General features: G+C 39.4%; 1 protein-coding gene and 1 non-coding gene across 2 annotated transcripts in view; one reads left to right on the top strand and one right to left on the bottom strand.

The window, feature by feature from the left end:
• Positions 1 to 5,354: 5,354 nt before the first annotated feature.
• Positions 5,355 to 5,429, bottom strand: Trnat-ggu (transfer RNA threonine (anticodon GGU)). Its single transcript has one exon. It is a non-coding gene; the product is annotated as a tRNA-Thr (tRNA).
• Positions 5,430 to 13,068: 7,639 nt separating this feature from the next.
• The window catches only part of LOC146137662 (uncharacterized), a 30,464-nt gene continuing 26,506 nt past the window's right edge, over positions 13,069 to 17,026 (top strand). The window contains exons 1-5 of the mRNA XM_083394416.1: positions 13,069 to 13,542; positions 14,193 to 14,327; positions 15,161 to 15,316; positions 16,273 to 16,602; positions 16,821 to 17,026. Coding sequence (XP_083250542.1) covers positions 13,320 to 13,542; positions 14,193 to 14,327; positions 15,161 to 15,316; positions 16,273 to 16,602; positions 16,821 to 17,026 — 1,050 coding nt within the window. The 5' untranslated portion in view covers positions 13,069 to 13,319. The remainder of the gene's footprint in view (positions 13,543 to 14,192; positions 14,328 to 15,160; positions 15,317 to 16,272; positions 16,603 to 16,820) is intronic.

The raw sequence follows: 17,026 nt of genomic DNA, 5'->3' as shown, positions 1-17,026 counted from the left end.
CGCTGGAAGCGGTTGAAGTGCTGCAGGAGATCGAAGATCAGGTAAATACTAAGTTACATTGCCCTGGAATTAATTAACGTCGCTGTGATGAGTCCTCGGCATATTTTGGAAATAAAATATTCCTGAGAACATGTGTTTCACGTTTAACATTGTAGTGTTTAAAAGCACGAATTGCAGTGGTAACACTACAAGGCGGGAACAACGGGCAGAACTTGAATTTTTCAATCTTTGCACAAATGCTTGTACCAAACTTTTTCAAAAAGTTATGGCCATCTACTCTTTAACTAAGCTAATTGAATCTCTTAAATACCATTATTTTCGCCATTCTGTTAAATTAGGTTTGCTGCATGATTTAAAAACGTACAGGTATATACCACATAGTCCGACTACCCTGCTATATACAGTTTCAGCTGATGAAATACCACGCAAAATAAGTCCTAATCTTCCACACGGGAAAAAATCAGACGCTTAAATGTTGTTAGACAAATTCATGACACTTTCCCTTACTGCTATCGATAGGGTTTGACCACCTTTCTCGGGAAAACGTTTATTGGACATTATAACCGTTGCTGTACCCCAAACACAAATGCACACAGTCCAGAAATTGGGATCTAACCACGAGATTGCAAGTTGTGCTTAAAATGCATTTGATTCGTTCGGGCTTCCACCAACCAATGTCGTTATAAGAACGAGATTCTGGACTGCGAAAAGTGTGGGGCAAATGACCATCAATACAGAATGCCATAAAATGGTAAAATTTTTATAAAAACCGTATTTGTCCAATTTTAAATAGGGTAGGGTAATCTAAATAGGAATTACAATACAACTTGTCTTTTTATAGTGTCACCTGAATACCCTAAAAATGTTAAAAAACGCGTTAGCCAACTCCTTGGGTATGTTTAGACGGCGCATATAGAAGCACGCGGCCTGATTTCGAATGACCACGGTGTATTACTGTTTTTAGCTAGCGATGAATATGAGTCTCGCCGAGTCAACAGTGAACAAAATCACCAACGAGGTGGCTTTTTTGTCGGACGCCAAACGAGAGATGGAAAATGACACGAATATAAACAGAATCGTCAGTATTCTGCTGACCGTCTCAGCAACTGCAAATGTAAGTTTTGCTAAATTCATTTTTTAAGAAGACAATTCGTGTTATAGTTGACCTTGGTCGAATTAAATCAACTTAATTCCCGTTTTATATAACCTATGATAATCATGTTGTCGGTGTTACAACTAAAATTCCAAAGCTTTTAAATATCAGCATTATCAAGAGATAATGACTTTAGCGGCATTACATCTTTAAAAAGGTGTTATTCTAACTTGAACTAGCCAAAAAAGTTTAGTTTAGAAATCCATTGAACAAATTACAAATATCTGAGCGATACCACAATTTTGACCTAATGTTGTTAAAATAAACGAAGCTAAATATTGCGCCAACATAGATGACAACCCTTTAACACTTTTTTTAGCTACCACTTAGAAATATATCTTTTACAGTTTAATTTTTCCAGGTAAGCGCCTCCAGCTTCGGCAATGTTGTCAGAGCGGTGAACAACATCCACAACGCAAACTCCTATCGAGCTGACCGGATGGCAACCCGATCAAAGGAAGACGTGGTATCGGCCCTAACCAACTTCGCGTCTAATGTCGAAATTCCGTCAAATCAGTCCAGTCTGGTGACGACCAGCGAAAGTGTCGTTGTTCAGGTTGTTTTTACACAGCGTTTGCATCACATTGCGGATATGAACATACCTTACGATTGTCAAGGTTTTGGGATGTCCGATAGTATCGGATTGGAGCCCATACCCGATGTCAAGTGGTAGTATCGGTATCGTCCGATATTAGGGTAGTATCGGTGCCGATCCGATACCAAATTCATATAGGGATTTCAGTCATTGTTGCAAGCCAAAGCAGCGATTTAACCTTTAAAGGAAAATTTATAAAGACAGTAGCTCAACGACTGAACGTCACTAAACTTCATAACCCTAAAGCAATTTTTTTTGTATGGACCTGGAAAAGTTTTCCTTTGGACCTTTTAATTTAATCTATTTGCTTTGTACACTAATGACGTGATTGGTACAGGTTCTTTAAAAGTGCCAAAATAAAGAAGAGGAGTGGCAATACGCTCACACTATAAAACGTCCGATTTTTTTTATGTCACAAGTGCGTAGCGCATTCACTGTTCATGATAGGAATAACAAATGTCATCAGCCCATTACGCTGTAGAAGCTCATAAAATTTAAACAAGAAGACTAAATTCGACAAAAATGGATTGGATATTTCCAGGAACCGGCAACCGAACAAACGGTTCTAATTGCTTACTATAAGCGATTAAGACGAAAACTGATAAACGTTGAATCAGTAATTTTATTGATATGATTTCAAAAGTTGGTGATGGCCTCATAGGAGAAAAATGTATTTATCTTCTAGTACAAGCTAACATTAATTGGTTTCTAAATTTTGCACTTTAAAGAAAAATCGGAGAAGTGACCTTATTTTAAATACTAAAATTTAGGTAAAAAAAAAACTTTTAGTGAAAAAATATTACCCACATAGGTTGAACTAAAAGTGGGGTACAATTATAGTAGTGAAAGCAAGTTGGCTACATTGTATAGCTCAAATTGCTACTTTTCATACAATGAAGAGCTGTATAACTGCTAAACTTATAGCAATTCGTCATCTTGCGTACATCATAAAAAACGTCCAGCAGCAATCCGATTTTAGCAATTAAGAGCAAACCTTTAAAAGTAAACAAACACAAATCGCATTGTTACGTCACAGGTAAACCGAATCAACAATCGGGAGCAGGAGGTAGAGTTTAACAGCTCGTCAATCGTCGGGGGAGAAGACGACGGCGATTTGGTGCTGGTCAGGCTTCCGATCGCTCCGGAACCTGAACCCGGGTCACCCGGAGGCAACCGCCCCGACAAACTTCGCGTCACCTTCATCGGTTACGAGGACGACGTGTTCTTCCCGTCGGAGTTTCTCGTAGAGAAGGTTGTTTTCAATCAATGGTGTTCGGTTTGATGTACGCCATTTATTTCGTACTTGGTTTGTTCTGTGGTTGGGGAACTCGGTCAACAAGATATTAGAGCAGTGGTTCTAAACCGAGGTGTCGCGGCACTCTAGGTACTCCTAAGGTGCCATAACGCTCAAGGATCCCGAAAGGTATTTCAAATTCTTTAGGATTCCAATTTTCGCTCCATCGGCGGGCTTCCTGATACAGTTTTTTTTGTGTACGATTTATCTGCATAGTCGGGTCAAATAACGAAAGGCAATTGTGTAGCAGAACAACATTCCCATACCATACCATTTGCTATAGGCTGTTTGTAATTTGTTGCTGGGCATATATATTACTGCATTTTCTTTAGTAATTAGCACCATTTTTTGAAATTACTATAGCGTTAACTGTTCCAACTGCTAACATTATACTACAGGTTGTAACGGTGAGCGTGTCTGGCGTCGACTTGACCGAAGTCTTACGACAACATCCGATAGAGTATTCTACTCCACTGCGCGATGCAAATTCTTCCAGGGTAAAGCAGTTGCTTTCATTTCGCTATGCTGAGATTTTTGTGGATTACAAACGACGAAATATCTGTCCGTGACATATTCGATGCGTTTCTTGGGGTTCACGTCATGGAGATTGGTTAGGAGTGTTGTAATGACCAAGATCAATGACTTGACTTAGCACCTAAGTCATTGTTTTCAAATTACTTAACTTGAGTTAAGTCGTTTTGGTAAAATTACTTGACTTGACTTACGTTTGTTGTTTGTTTCGGACGAGTTTATCAATTTTAAAGGTTTATCGGTTTATTTTGATAGTATATTGACTTGGAAATGACTTACTCGAATAATAACTTTACTGGGACTTGACTTGGCTAACTGATGACTTGGACTGAGACCGGACTTGGACTCAAATGGCTTGTTTACAACTCTGTTGAATATTGAACTAATCCTAAAAACCTACTTTTACAGCACGTGTTGTCGTATACAGTTGTTGTACCTCAAAAAATGACTTGGTCTTGTTTCTAGGAATACCGCTTTTTGAGCTGCGCCTTCTGGAATTTCACACAGTCGGCTTGGTCAAACAAGGGCTGTTCGTACGTGGTCGGTTCGCATCCACCGAAGTGCCAGTGCAACCACCTCAGCAACTTTGCACTGATTGTGGTAAGCGTTTCAATTTGTTGGAAAGCAAAGGATTTGTAATCCTCTTATAGAAGGCCACTATGATGCTGCCACAAAGAAGGGGACAATATTTTACATTAAAGTAAACTGACATTTTCCAGCCTTTAAAGATATACTTGGTTTAACATTAATTTGTTGTCGCAATCAATAAGTCAAAAAATATAATTTCGACAACAATGGGTGTTTGAAATTTTCTATTGGCCCACAGAATAGGTAAATGCATTACCGTAAAATAGCTAAAAGTTGCCAAGCCGATACCGTAACATATTCAAAAGTCCCCCATTGGCCATCTGACGCAGGAAGATTTTTTCAAAAAAACAGATTTCTATATTCGTAGGCTACTTATAGCTACCTTCGAAGGCCAAAATCATTAAATCGTTGGTTTCCACAGCGTGCAGTTGTTGACAAAATTAAAAAGATTTAGTTACAAAAGCCTTTCTCTAAAAAAGACGATTCCATTAAAAAAATTATTATATTTACAGACAGTTGTTTAGCTTGAGCAACTGCAAATTATACTGTAGCTTATTTTCAGCGTTTGGCCTATATCCCCCCGAATCTTGGTCTCAACTTAATCGGATACATCGGATGCTCACTCTCCGTTCTCGGATTTTTCGCCACATCCTTTATATACGTCTACTTTCGGTAAGATCTTGTTAATAGAACTGATTTCCAGGATGTTTAATAAGAACTTCTTAACAGCTTTGTCGAGTAAATACGGGCTCCAAACACGAACGAGATTAGCCAGTATAGGAAAAAAACTGAAACATTTACTCTGTTTCGCATGTGTCAAACGATTGTGTTAAACAAGTTACCAAAAACCCTTATATTTCAGACGTGATAGATGTTTCGTGCGATTTTCACTATTTAATATTATGATAATCCTACCATCATATTCGGCATTTAAAGTCCTAAATATTCTTGACTGGTTAAATCCGCAGGGCTGTGATTGGTATTCAAAAAATAAATAAAACTGCTACGCCACCAAATTACCCTAAACGAGTTGATAAACCTCTATAACCATCGCAATGTAGTCAAACAGAATTATAATTCAATCGCTCGACCAAATCTGTACTCCTTGTTTCTATACAGTACACCGAAAGCCATTGCAGATTCACCAAATCTATTGTTCTATGATGCAAGCAGGGCAGGCTAGAAAAACAACTAGCCTGCAGTGAGGTTCGAACTCACGACCTCCGGTCAAACCGGGACCGTCGCTCTACCAACTGAGCTATTCAGGCTCAGAGAGGAGCGAGTCGAGAAACAAGAATACCCCAATGCTTGCTCAATCTGTTAGTACAAGCAATTCAATTTGAAGGGTATCCACAGTACCATATAATTTATTCAATGAAACATGCACACATATGTTTGTTAATAACGGAGATCTAGCCCTTCTGAAGTTGCTTTTTGACCGACGATTACGGCTTACGTATAATTAGCACACCGAAAGCCATTGCAGACTCGCCAAATCTGTTGATCTATGGTGCAAGCAGGGCAGGCTAGAAAAACGTGTTTAAAGTCCTATATTTCAAATCGACAAAGCTGTGTTTATATTTCAAATCAACAAAGCTGTGTGTATACGAAAAAACCAATAAAATCACTACGCTAAAACCAACGCAAACAAACTTAAGCTATTAACAGTTATACGTGCTCTCTCGACAAAAATGATCAGAATTTTATCGCTCGACACAGTACTGTGTATCTTCGCAGCAAACTGCGTCGGTCGAAACCCGGTCCTATTCACATCCACCTGTGCATCTGCCTGGGCGTTTCCTACCTCGTTTTTCTCATTGGCGCCGACAACGTGCATGTGGCCTTCGCCTGCTACGCGTTCGCGGCAGCTGTGCACTACTTCCTGTTGGCTGCCTGGCTGTGGATGTTTGTGGAGGGTGTCGCCATGTACAAGTGGGTATACCTCCTCTTTTTTATTGCTGCGGTTTGCTTTTTTTCCGTTTATACGGATTCTCAGTTTTGTGAACAATGTGTTGCGGATTGCAAAACGATTTTACGATGCAATCGTCCCAAATCACATTTTAGCGAATTTAATACATATTCATTTTACTAAGTAGCGTTAAAAGATGTTTTATAGTACGCCACACAAAGTTTTTTTTAAACTTGTGATTGCAAAATCGTTTCCGTTTTATTAACTTTTTCCCACATAATGCAAACAAATCAAGCTTTATTCCAGGTAACCATTTGTTCAGAATAAAAGTCAAGTGTAACTAACAAAAAGTGTTACAATATACCGTGTTTTAAATTAAAGCTCTAAAACGTTGACAAATTCTTCAAATAAAGTAGCCCGATATGAGCAAATAAATTCACCGGCGACTAATTAGTTGACTCCAGTTATTTTTCTCAACTATATCTAATTAATCCACTAAAAACGGTGACATAATCCTACAGACAGAAATAAATTGAATCCTGCTTTTAAAAGCGGCTATTCCCAGCGGGATAAAATAAAAAAATCGAAAAACAAAGGTGATAGCAACAAGCATTTGGGTATGTGATCAACAAACTTTCCGCTCAGAAATCTGGTCGTGAAGTTTGGATCGTTGGGCGAACATTTTCTGCTTAAGTCTGCCCTCGCGTGTTACCTGATTCCGGCTCTTACTGTTGCCGTCACGGTTGGCGTCACAATCGGAATTATCGATGCGCAAAGTCCGTGGTATCGGGACCCAGGTAAGACATAGACATCTCACTCGTAGACATATCATAATTGTAACTTCACTTCCAGTAATACTTTCCTGGGTTATGGTGCGAAAAGTTACAGACATGAACTGCAAAAATTGAAAAAACGCTATGGCAAACAAAATAGATTTTTTATATCGCTTTTTACCACAGTTTACCTTTTAAGTAAACAGGGTGCATGAGTTCGCCACAACAACTTTAAGGGATCACCAAACCAAAAACGGTTGAAGAGCACTGCTCTAATAGATTTGTGTTCTTGCTACAAGTTATACTGATTAACAGATGCGCATTATTTCATATAGGCCTAACTTGACTTTTAAGCAGGGGCTGCAAAAATTATTGGAAAAACTACTTTTTGAATTGACTATACCGGATTTTCTTCAGAACCTAGTTTTAACATCTGTTATTATGATGGAGAAGGAAAACAATATGTGGTCTGACAACTTGTTCTTGGTACAAGTTAATTGCTAACCATGAGCGCACAACTCTAGGTGACTTCAAACCTCGCGCATTATTGTTAGGTGTAGGTAAAAGCACACCATAGTTAGGTTAAAATAATAAGACACAAATCAGCATTGGTAAAGTCGCCTCGGCAACATAATGACCTTAAAATGCTGCCACGGCTTTTTAAATTTCAATAGCAACAATGCTCTTTCTTAGTTGTTTTCTGTACTTATTTAGATAGCTCGGCTGCAGTGGAGTCGTCCTACGTGCACGAGAGCTTCTGCTGGTTGCACGGCTACACTTTGATCGGGGCTTTTCTCAGTCAGATCGGCGTGATTTTCGTTGCCAACTGCATTGTTTATGGAATTGTGGTCAGGTCGATAACTTGCGCTCAACAAATGGTATGAAATTCACGTGCAAAAGTAAAAGAGTGTTGGTACAAATACATAATTTTTGCACAGGGGCCATGCCCCCCTTCCCAACCCCCACCCCCCAAAAAATTATAAATATTGTACTCTTAATAAGTTGTTTTCTAGCATTTATAAGCAGTACCGCAACAGTCGATCGCAGGCATGCCACACCTTGCATTGTCATGATCTGTTACGTCACAAACGATAAAGCTATTATTACTTTGCTATACTTAACAATGTAGTTTTACTACTTTTAGTCATTTTGGTTTTTGCCCTTTAACTGTTTTTTGAGTATTGCGTTAACAGTCTGTTGCTGCTTGAAACGGTTTGTTAGCACATTTATTTGTGGTCGATACGGTAGTTTATGTAATGGCAAAAGCTAATCAAAAAAGTTCAAACTTTTTGCTCCACCCACCAAATTTTCGGCTGGCTACGCCACTGGAGTGGGCCTATATATAAAAGCAAAATTCACCCTATTTGGTAGAAGCCTAGTAGTTATTCTTTTGCAACAAAACCACGTCCACAAAGCTTTCGTAAGCAACACGGCCACTGCTAGGATTACGACCCTTGAATTTGATTGACAGATCAAGTCGAACAAGTCGAAGGCGAGCGCCAAAGAGCACGTGATCAAGGCCACGGCGGTGTCGGCTCTTCTCGGACTCACTTGGATTTTTTCACTCCCTCTTTTTCTATCGGAAGACCCGGTGCTGGTCACCGCGTTCAGTTACGTCTTCTCTATCTTCAACAGCCTTCAAGTGAGGAAAAGAACTTTTTTTTTGCCTTTTAAGAAAACTTGAGTACGTAAACTAGTTTTGTGAGATCTGTGAAATAATAGATTCTTTTAGTAAATATTTTACTTTTACACCGCGGGTTTAAAAATTGTTCTGATCTTTGAAGAATAAGTACAAGACGTTTTCCGCAATTTTTAAAGATATTTGACTTGTGCAAACTGTTCGAAAACGTTACCTGCCGAGGTGTACAATGCGTGCACTAAAATAGTTGAATTGCAAGTAACACACACCTAAAAAAAAAACACTTCAATGTTAACTTTCAAGCAAAATGTGCAACAGACGGAATCTGTTTCGATGGTTCAACAAAACCATATACAACACGAAAAGAAAATACCAACTTGTCAAAATTAAAAAAGTAGCACATCATCACGAAGAACAATAATGAAAAATTGTTAAAGAGTATTATTTGTGATAAAGTTCTTAAAAATTTTTAAAACGGATGGGGTACTCTATTATTAAAAGGCAACATAAATGCCCACCTTAAAATTAAGAACAACAGTACCCCTTGGCTGTGGAACTTGTAAATATACATTTTAGTTGATTTAACTGTACTCTTCAATTATACCCATAGCTTTTTCTACGATGTTTTCTTCTGGGTTACGATAGACACTCCTCTATAGGGAAACCATTTTGCTTTCAATATTTTTGCGATAAAACATTGTATTTTTATTTTTGACACTCAGGGAGTGGTCATCTTTTTTCTGTTCTGCGCCCGCAACAAGGCAACTCGAGATCTCTGGTGGAAACCGATCTGGACTGTGCTGAGGCGAGCCAAACCTAGAAGGAGCTCCTCCTACGATGTTAATAGCGACCTGCCACCATAAAGCTATCGACCAATTCCAATAGAAAAAGGGCATGCAATGCAATTGAAGAAAAATAAATTTTCGCGTTTTCTGCGTAACGTATACCAGTTGTTTAATAAACATATGTTAACTGAAGCCGAGGAATATTGAACTGCACCACAGGTAACTTTTTCAGATTTTTTACGTCTAATACTTGCAAATAACGACAAAGTTTTTTTTATAAATCAACGTTCATAAATATATTTTACCAAAGTTTCTACGACAGAAGTAGAATCTCAATGCTCGGCCCAGTCGAGGCGATAGATAAATTTTCATTCTATCACAATTCCCATGAAGCCATTTTTATTAGCCTTTTACATGGTTGAACCCAGTTTTATGATGCCTTTGAAACATTCCGGCCAAACAGCAATATCGTGAGCAGTGTTTAAGGTGTTTTGGGGGATGGAAACGGAAAACGGTCCCCCAAATTACCGAAACGGTCCCCGAAATTTCTCCAGCGGTTTCCCAAATTTTGGACTTGCACTGTTTGGTATTCAAATGAAACACTTGCGGTCTCCTAAAACTACTTAGCGGTCACCCAAACCAAACCTTAAAAAAAAACTGATCATGAGTATAGCAATTTAACGATTATCGGTCGTGTTTGCTTATTTTTATTCCGATATTTATAACGATATCTGAGATATTTGTTTTGATGTGCTTTAGAATTTAATTTCGTTTCTTATCTATTCTTTTTTTGAACAATCCTTTTCGATGTTGATAACATTTTAGATCATGGCTGAAAACACAATAAAATCGTTAGCAATACCATCCTAGTCTCAGACTAGTATACCAATACTATATACACTAATTAGCTTTTTCTACTTGAAAGTACTGTGGAATCAATGAGCCAAGCCTAATAGAAAAGTAAAAATACATAGTTTTATATATTAAATTATGTTTTCCTTTTGCCCCCGGCGCACCTGGCATCATCCCATGGCGCACCAGTGCGCCACGGAGCATCGATTGAGAAACGCTGCTCTATCACAACCACTGGCAGGGCTATCGAATAGATTAAAAACAGTCCGAATTCGACTCCAGCCAAATGTGGGAGTTCGTCGAGTCCGTTTAGATTCCACAGCCTGTATTCCACCGATTTACGTAAATAAAATAAGATGGATATTTGACAATTTCAAGCAGGGGGGTATTATATATATCATTCACCCACAATACGGTCGTAGAAATTATTCCATCACATGCTGCTCGACCTTAACAATTTAAAGTTTACTTTCGTAAGGCGCGCAAATCGAACTCTGGACTTGGGTAGTCTTACGTAGACTTACTCCAGCCAGAGCAACCAATTCGACTCCTAATCGCATCTCTTACAACTATAGTCACCATAAATAAAGGCAGCCTATGTTTTTCGTCTTGCTATTGTGTCATGTTCCCTCTATCTAAATGACATTTCGAACGGGACGGAAACAGCCTCCTTTTATGAGCTACTGGGTGAAATTGGCGCAACACACGCTTTGACCATAGGCCAATATAAAACTGCGTTTTCCTACTTGGTATCGTGTAATTTTCTTTAATGCACATGGGGAGCACCCTTTTATAATACTCCTGGATGAGCAGCACCCTTTTATAATACTTCTGAATGGAATCGTGGCAAAAATATTATTGTAGCTGTAGCGAAGGTGTTGGCGGAATAAAACAAAGGGCCTATAAGGGTCGTGACTGGACTTGCTCCCCCTACCGACCACTGTGCCACGTATCGTCTGCCATTGTTTTACCGCGGTTCGCTACATTCAGCGCACTTATGGCTGCATACCGCCTATGTGAGAAGACGGCCGACCGTTGGTAACGGGACACCGGCGATAGTACAATGCCGTCAATCTGCCGATGCTACACTGTCCAGAGCCTGCCGTCGCTGCTACTGTTGTTGATAAGTTAGTTGTTTTGTTCCGGTAGGTTTTAATGCTGGCGCTCGTCCTTTCATTAGCGCGCCGACTGTCAACAACGGAACGATACTCGTCGACTGGCGGCAAAGGCCGTAAAGCGATAGTTGTATACGCATCGTGAATATGCAGGCTGAATACGTTTCTAAAACACAAACGTAGCAAAACCAATCCGAGGCAGAAGGTAAAATTCAGTAAATAGAAGAAGTCTTGTTTTTAGGTCGTACTTGACGACATCAACAAGAACCCAATTTAAGCGAGTCTGAGATTGCGTTTGCTGAAGCCGCCTTTTAGGGGGAATATAACAAAATCGTGCGGTGGTAAATTTCTGCTACGTGTTAAATTTTTAATCAGATCAAGCGTGTCGGGTTTCTATTGTCTGTAACCGTTTTCTCCGAGTTTCCTAAAGGCCGGCTATGAAAGTGGCACTTTTTCTAAAACATATAATGAACTGGTAGAGAAAAAAAGTAATTGTCCTCTATGTTGCAATATAAAGCAGATTTATGCGTTGCCTTATTACACGGAGTTGCAACTTGGTTATCAATTATACAATATTGCAGTGAGAAGAAAGTTTCTGAACGTGATGCAAACTAAAGACGTGCTATGTGTGCTTTTCCAGCGCGCATTACATACCTGAAAGCTGTTTAGTGTTGACGCACGGTCCTTCTGGACTTTAAATGCCGTAGCTAAGTAAACAGTAGGGCCTTTGAGGCCATTACTTATCGTGGTGGATAGTAAGAAGTCTGCTTTCGATTTTAGCCGCAAAGCCCGAGTACAATAACAGGAGTGAAAACAGCCGCTGCGAGAAATAGACTTTAACGAAGGGGTACAATAAAAGCTAGTAGTTGGAATTTGTTTGGCCTTAGTTGTAATGGCTATCCATTTGCAATTTTGCAATATTTTAAACTAGTCAACGTTGTTAGACCAACAATTAGCGTGCAGAAAACGAATTTATATTTTTGTTGTTGCTATAAAGTAGACTGAAATAACCCAACGCATACGATTTTGTTGTGATAATTATAATCTAGGACTATGGGTTAACAAAAAAAGCAAAGTTCATACATGAATTTTAGTTCATAAAATTTAAAGACAACGCGAGACATAGTTTGAAATCGCTACAAAGCTTATTGTGTCTCGCGAGCAATCTTTTTGCGTCAGACTTTTACCCTTCGCATTGTGGCTACATATTCGATTGGCACCCTGTTTGAATAGTTCAAGTGATGGAGCGCCCAGCTAATCATACGGCGCCATTCTAGGGTTGTGGGCCGGCCGACATACGCCCCGCTCAAGGGTACATTTGTCGCCGGCTACATACAATGTCGACGAATTTGGCACTTTTTCCGCACAATTCGCCTGTTATTTGCCGAACACCGCAGCGCTGTTAAGAGTGTGTACGTGTGCGAACAAATGCTATTTCTCCAAATGGAGGTTTTGAACTACGTGATCGCTTATTCGTTCGACTGTGTTGCGTTAAAACTGAACGAAATATTGGAATTCGTTTTTTGTTGATTTTTCGAGCGAACAAAAACGAGTAGTTGCAGTGCATGTACCATATAGAAGTATGTTGAAATCTGTGTAGTGCATTTCGCTTGGCAGGTGAAATTTAGAAAACGCTTTGAATAGACCTTTTGAACAAACAATAACGGCTGATATATTTTTCTTGGTACAGAAAGTTCTCGTTTTTACGTATCAAAGATGATAATGGTAGCGGCGACAGTTTCGTTAAAGTAAAAACTGCCAAAATGAGACCAAAATACAACAAATCTTTACAGGGATACAATAAAACGAAATTTAGTTAAATTACGTCACACGCGCTTTACATTTGTGCTGCGCTATACTTAGCATATGTTGTCAAAAAATCAGCAGGGGAATGATTTAAGAGTGGTAGCACTTGTTGCCGTTCAAGAGAAACCCACAACCTCGCAAATAAACGCGCCACGAGTGTTATTGAAGGGCCCTTCGCCGTCATAATCCAATTGGCATTTGCTTTGTTTTTGAGGGCGTGTACATTTGCTGGTATACACTACATTAAATAAAAAAGGCCTGGCAACCATTTCGACCGGCATGAACGACTGGGGCTCGAGTGTCGATTGCTACGACACAAGGGAAGTGACGGCATGCGAAAGCCCGCGAGGACTCAACGTAACCACTGAAATTCTGATGGAAGACGACCTTCACGGGAGCTTGATGGAAGACAGCGAGTTGGAAGATTCGATTTCACGCCGGGCCCAGGCAGCCCTGGACATTACGAGGGACCTGAATTCGCCCTGCAAACTCGAAAAAGCTAGTAAGTATTTTCCTAACAGTTCGTAAGAAAACGTCTAGCTATATATAGTGAACAGAAAACCATCGCGGACTCGCCGAATTTGTCGATCAATGATGAAAGCAGGGCAGGCTAGAAAAGCAACTAACCTGCGGTGATTTTCGAACACACGGCCTACATATCAATGGTTTTATTACACAATTAGTGTGTAATTCATGAGCAAAGTGTAGCTTCCTTTGGTGATCTAAGTCGAAGCATATAGTACATAAATAACTTCAGTGTAATAAAACATAAAATCTGTATGCTTTTTAGTTAAAATATATATATTAACTGACTGACTTAATTTTTTATTCTTGTGCTACTCAAGTCATTCAATTAAGGGAGGTGCTTTTATATAAAACTGTTTTAATGTAAAAACAATGTTAAGCAAAGCGCTTTTTCTCATCCGGTACGTATCAGGTTCTCTTAAACAGTATATTACATTTCTGAACGTTTATGGAATATAAAATTCAATCTATAAACTCTATACAGTTCTGCAGTGTTCCAAATATTGTCTTCCAAAATCGTATGAATAACTGTGTACCGTTTTAATTTTCACACATACGTGTGCTACACTCACCAAGTACATTTCTAGTACTGATATAAGTTTAACATATTCTTTTCCGCTTAATCAGAGGCTGCCGAATCGCTGGTGGGAATAATGTACTCGGCCATGTCAGGAGATATCAGAAGTGCTGCTTGCTCGGTTAGCCCGAACCCTAGCAGAAGTGGCAGCCGGCAGTCGGTTAGGAGCAACGCTTCAAGGACAGGTAAGAATCGCGATCACGCAATTAGCACAGAAAATTGCGCGTAGCGTAGCAGGGCAACTTGATTTTCTATCTACCTGCTAGTACTATCAGTCTGAACAGTCGCTTTTAGCACCAGTAAGGATTTATCCATGGCTATAGGTCGAGTACGTGGACAAATGCTATGTGCCCCTAACCAGTGCCGCAGAGTCGGGAGTCAGGAATTGACGTAGTAAGTTAGTTTTGCTACTTGGGACTCGAAATTCTAGTAAGACTTCCTAGAACTATTCAAGTCCCGAGTCCCTCGGCCGACGTGCGCATGAGCGGTATCAAATTTCAAAACAGATTAGGCCGGAAACTGTAGATTGTAAAGTTGAATAAAACATATGGTTGTATTTTCCAACCACGTATTATGAGTAGATGAATTATATGACAAAACTCACATTTGGCCAGAGTCGGACTCGAGTAAATTCTTAACCAACTCCGCAGTCCTGGTTTGAATTAATTCTTTGGAGGAGGTTGACTGAAGTCCTCTAAAACTAAGTTCAAAGTGTTAGCTTTAAACTTCGCTGCGTCTCAGGCGCAACCTATATGCATCCCTATTCGCTTTACATAAGGTTTTAAGTAAAATCTTATATCACGCCGTCGATTTAAAAATGTTTGGACGCGAATTTAATCATGATGACTATTGATGTTCGCCTTATTAATCGGTGAACCGTTTACTGCAGTGCTGCTAGCTATGTTACAGCGTACATTTTTATTTGCTTTGCAGTTAAAAATCATACCTTCAACGTTGAAGCGTTAAATGATAATGAGCACTGCCGTCTTAAAATCAAAACTTATAAATTCTGTCACAGGCACGTCATCATCTAAAAGAAGCAGCCAGCACCTTTGCTCTACCCCTAAGTCAAAATTGAAAACACTTCCAACTGGAAAAGAACCAAAGTGTCTGGATGATTTAAACAAAATGGAGCTGATTTATCAAATGGAATTACTTGCTGGCGAGAGTGCCGGTATGTGCAAGCACTTTGGTTTGGCACCAATTGAGACTTTTTTTACAGTTTTACCAATGCGAAAGAAAAAACATAATAAAACACAATTTACCGTCCAAAATATTATATGTTTAATTCAGTACACCGAAAGCCATTGCAGACTCACCGAATCTGTCGATCAATGATGCAAGCAGAGCAGACTAGAAAAACAACTAGCCTGCAGTGAGGTTCGAACTCACGACCTCCGGTCAAGCCGGGACCGTCGCTCTACCATCTGAGCTAGATCTCAGTGGTTAACATCCACATATAAATGTGTGTACATGTTTCATTGAAAAATGTTTAATTCAGTCATTTGTGATAACAATATTCAAAGGATCGATTTCAGTTGATTTATAGCCCTTTCATTGTATGTATTAATGTTTATACCACTGTAAGGTGTGTACAGGGGCGCAGCTTGTTCTCCATGTAAACGGTTTAGCTTCGTTATTATGCATTCTCTTTAAAAATGTTGACTTTTGTGACCAAATAAATGCTTGTATTTCAATACAAGTTAATCCAGTCGGACGACCATAAATTTATTTATATATGCAGAACCTTATCCAATATATAATCAAGCAACCATGTGATAAAATTATGACTAATACGTTAAGGCAGCTGCGGCGAAAGTGGAAAATATTTAAACAAATCAAACATAAGTTTTTTTATCAAGTTTTGCTTTCTCTGTCGGCTTAGCTTATTCATCCCAGATTTATTTATATATAAAGCAAATAGTAGACCTATAAAATACAAACTCGTATTTAAAAATAAACACAGGTCTAACCAAAAGAATTTGAGCTCGATTCACTCGCTAGGTTGGCCGCCAGAACTTTAAAAGAAGGATTAAAACATACAAACTCCGGCAAGGTTGTTTGACATGCGAACATCGACAAAAGTCACTTCTGCAAAACACCCAAGTAATATCTTGGATGTTATCACAGATTCGATCCTGTCTGAGCCGGAGCTGTTCGGAGGACTCGAGCAACAGACGATGGATCTCCTCTCGGCCGCCGGCAACCTTGAGCAACTGAGAGACGCGCATGGAGGATACGGGACTCCTAGCAGCTATGCTTCCGAGATGGAGATGAACATGTACTTCGACAACCAGCAACAGGCGCAGGAGGACTCTTCTTTCTGGAGCAAGGAGCATACCTCCGTTTCTCTTTCGGAAATTGGAAAGGACGAAAATCGAGCGTCGACTGATACCGGAGTGGAAAGCATCTTAACCGGACACACAGATGGAAGCTCTGGCGATTCCGAAAGCACAACTGGTCAGTTCAATTAATAAACTATTTTTTATGTATTGGCACAAAAATGACTTTGTCAATTTATAAAATGTATAAAATTTGTTTATTTGTATATTTATGAAAGATGAGCTTTGACAGTTGCAGTGATATGATTGTTTTAAAAGCAACTAAACTTTTGTAGATTCCATAAGTTTCACTGTTAACGTGTAATATTTATGTAACTTATTACATTTACATTGTAGAGGGTTTACAGTTGAATCAGCCTAACAGCTGGCAAGCGGAAATCCTTAACGCAAGAAACTGCCGACAACCGTTTGATGTCGAAGAAGAGGAGTCCACTCCTAGAGCCCTACAACTGCTCGGAGAATCTTGGAACAAGTGTGAGAAGAGCGTTATTAGATTGGAACGCTTCGTTTTGGATGGCAGCGACGCAACACAAAAATATAAG

The sequence above is a fragment of the Ascidiella aspersa genome, chromosome 7 (genome assembly GCF_963924565.1).
Source record: "Ascidiella aspersa chromosome 7, kaAscAspe10.2, whole genome shotgun sequence".
Lineage (NCBI taxonomy): Eukaryota > Metazoa > Chordata > Ascidiacea > Phlebobranchia > Ascidiidae > Ascidiella > Ascidiella aspersa.
The sequence above is the reverse complement of the archived record's forward strand: the minus strand, read 5'-3'. Positions and strand labels throughout refer to the sequence as shown.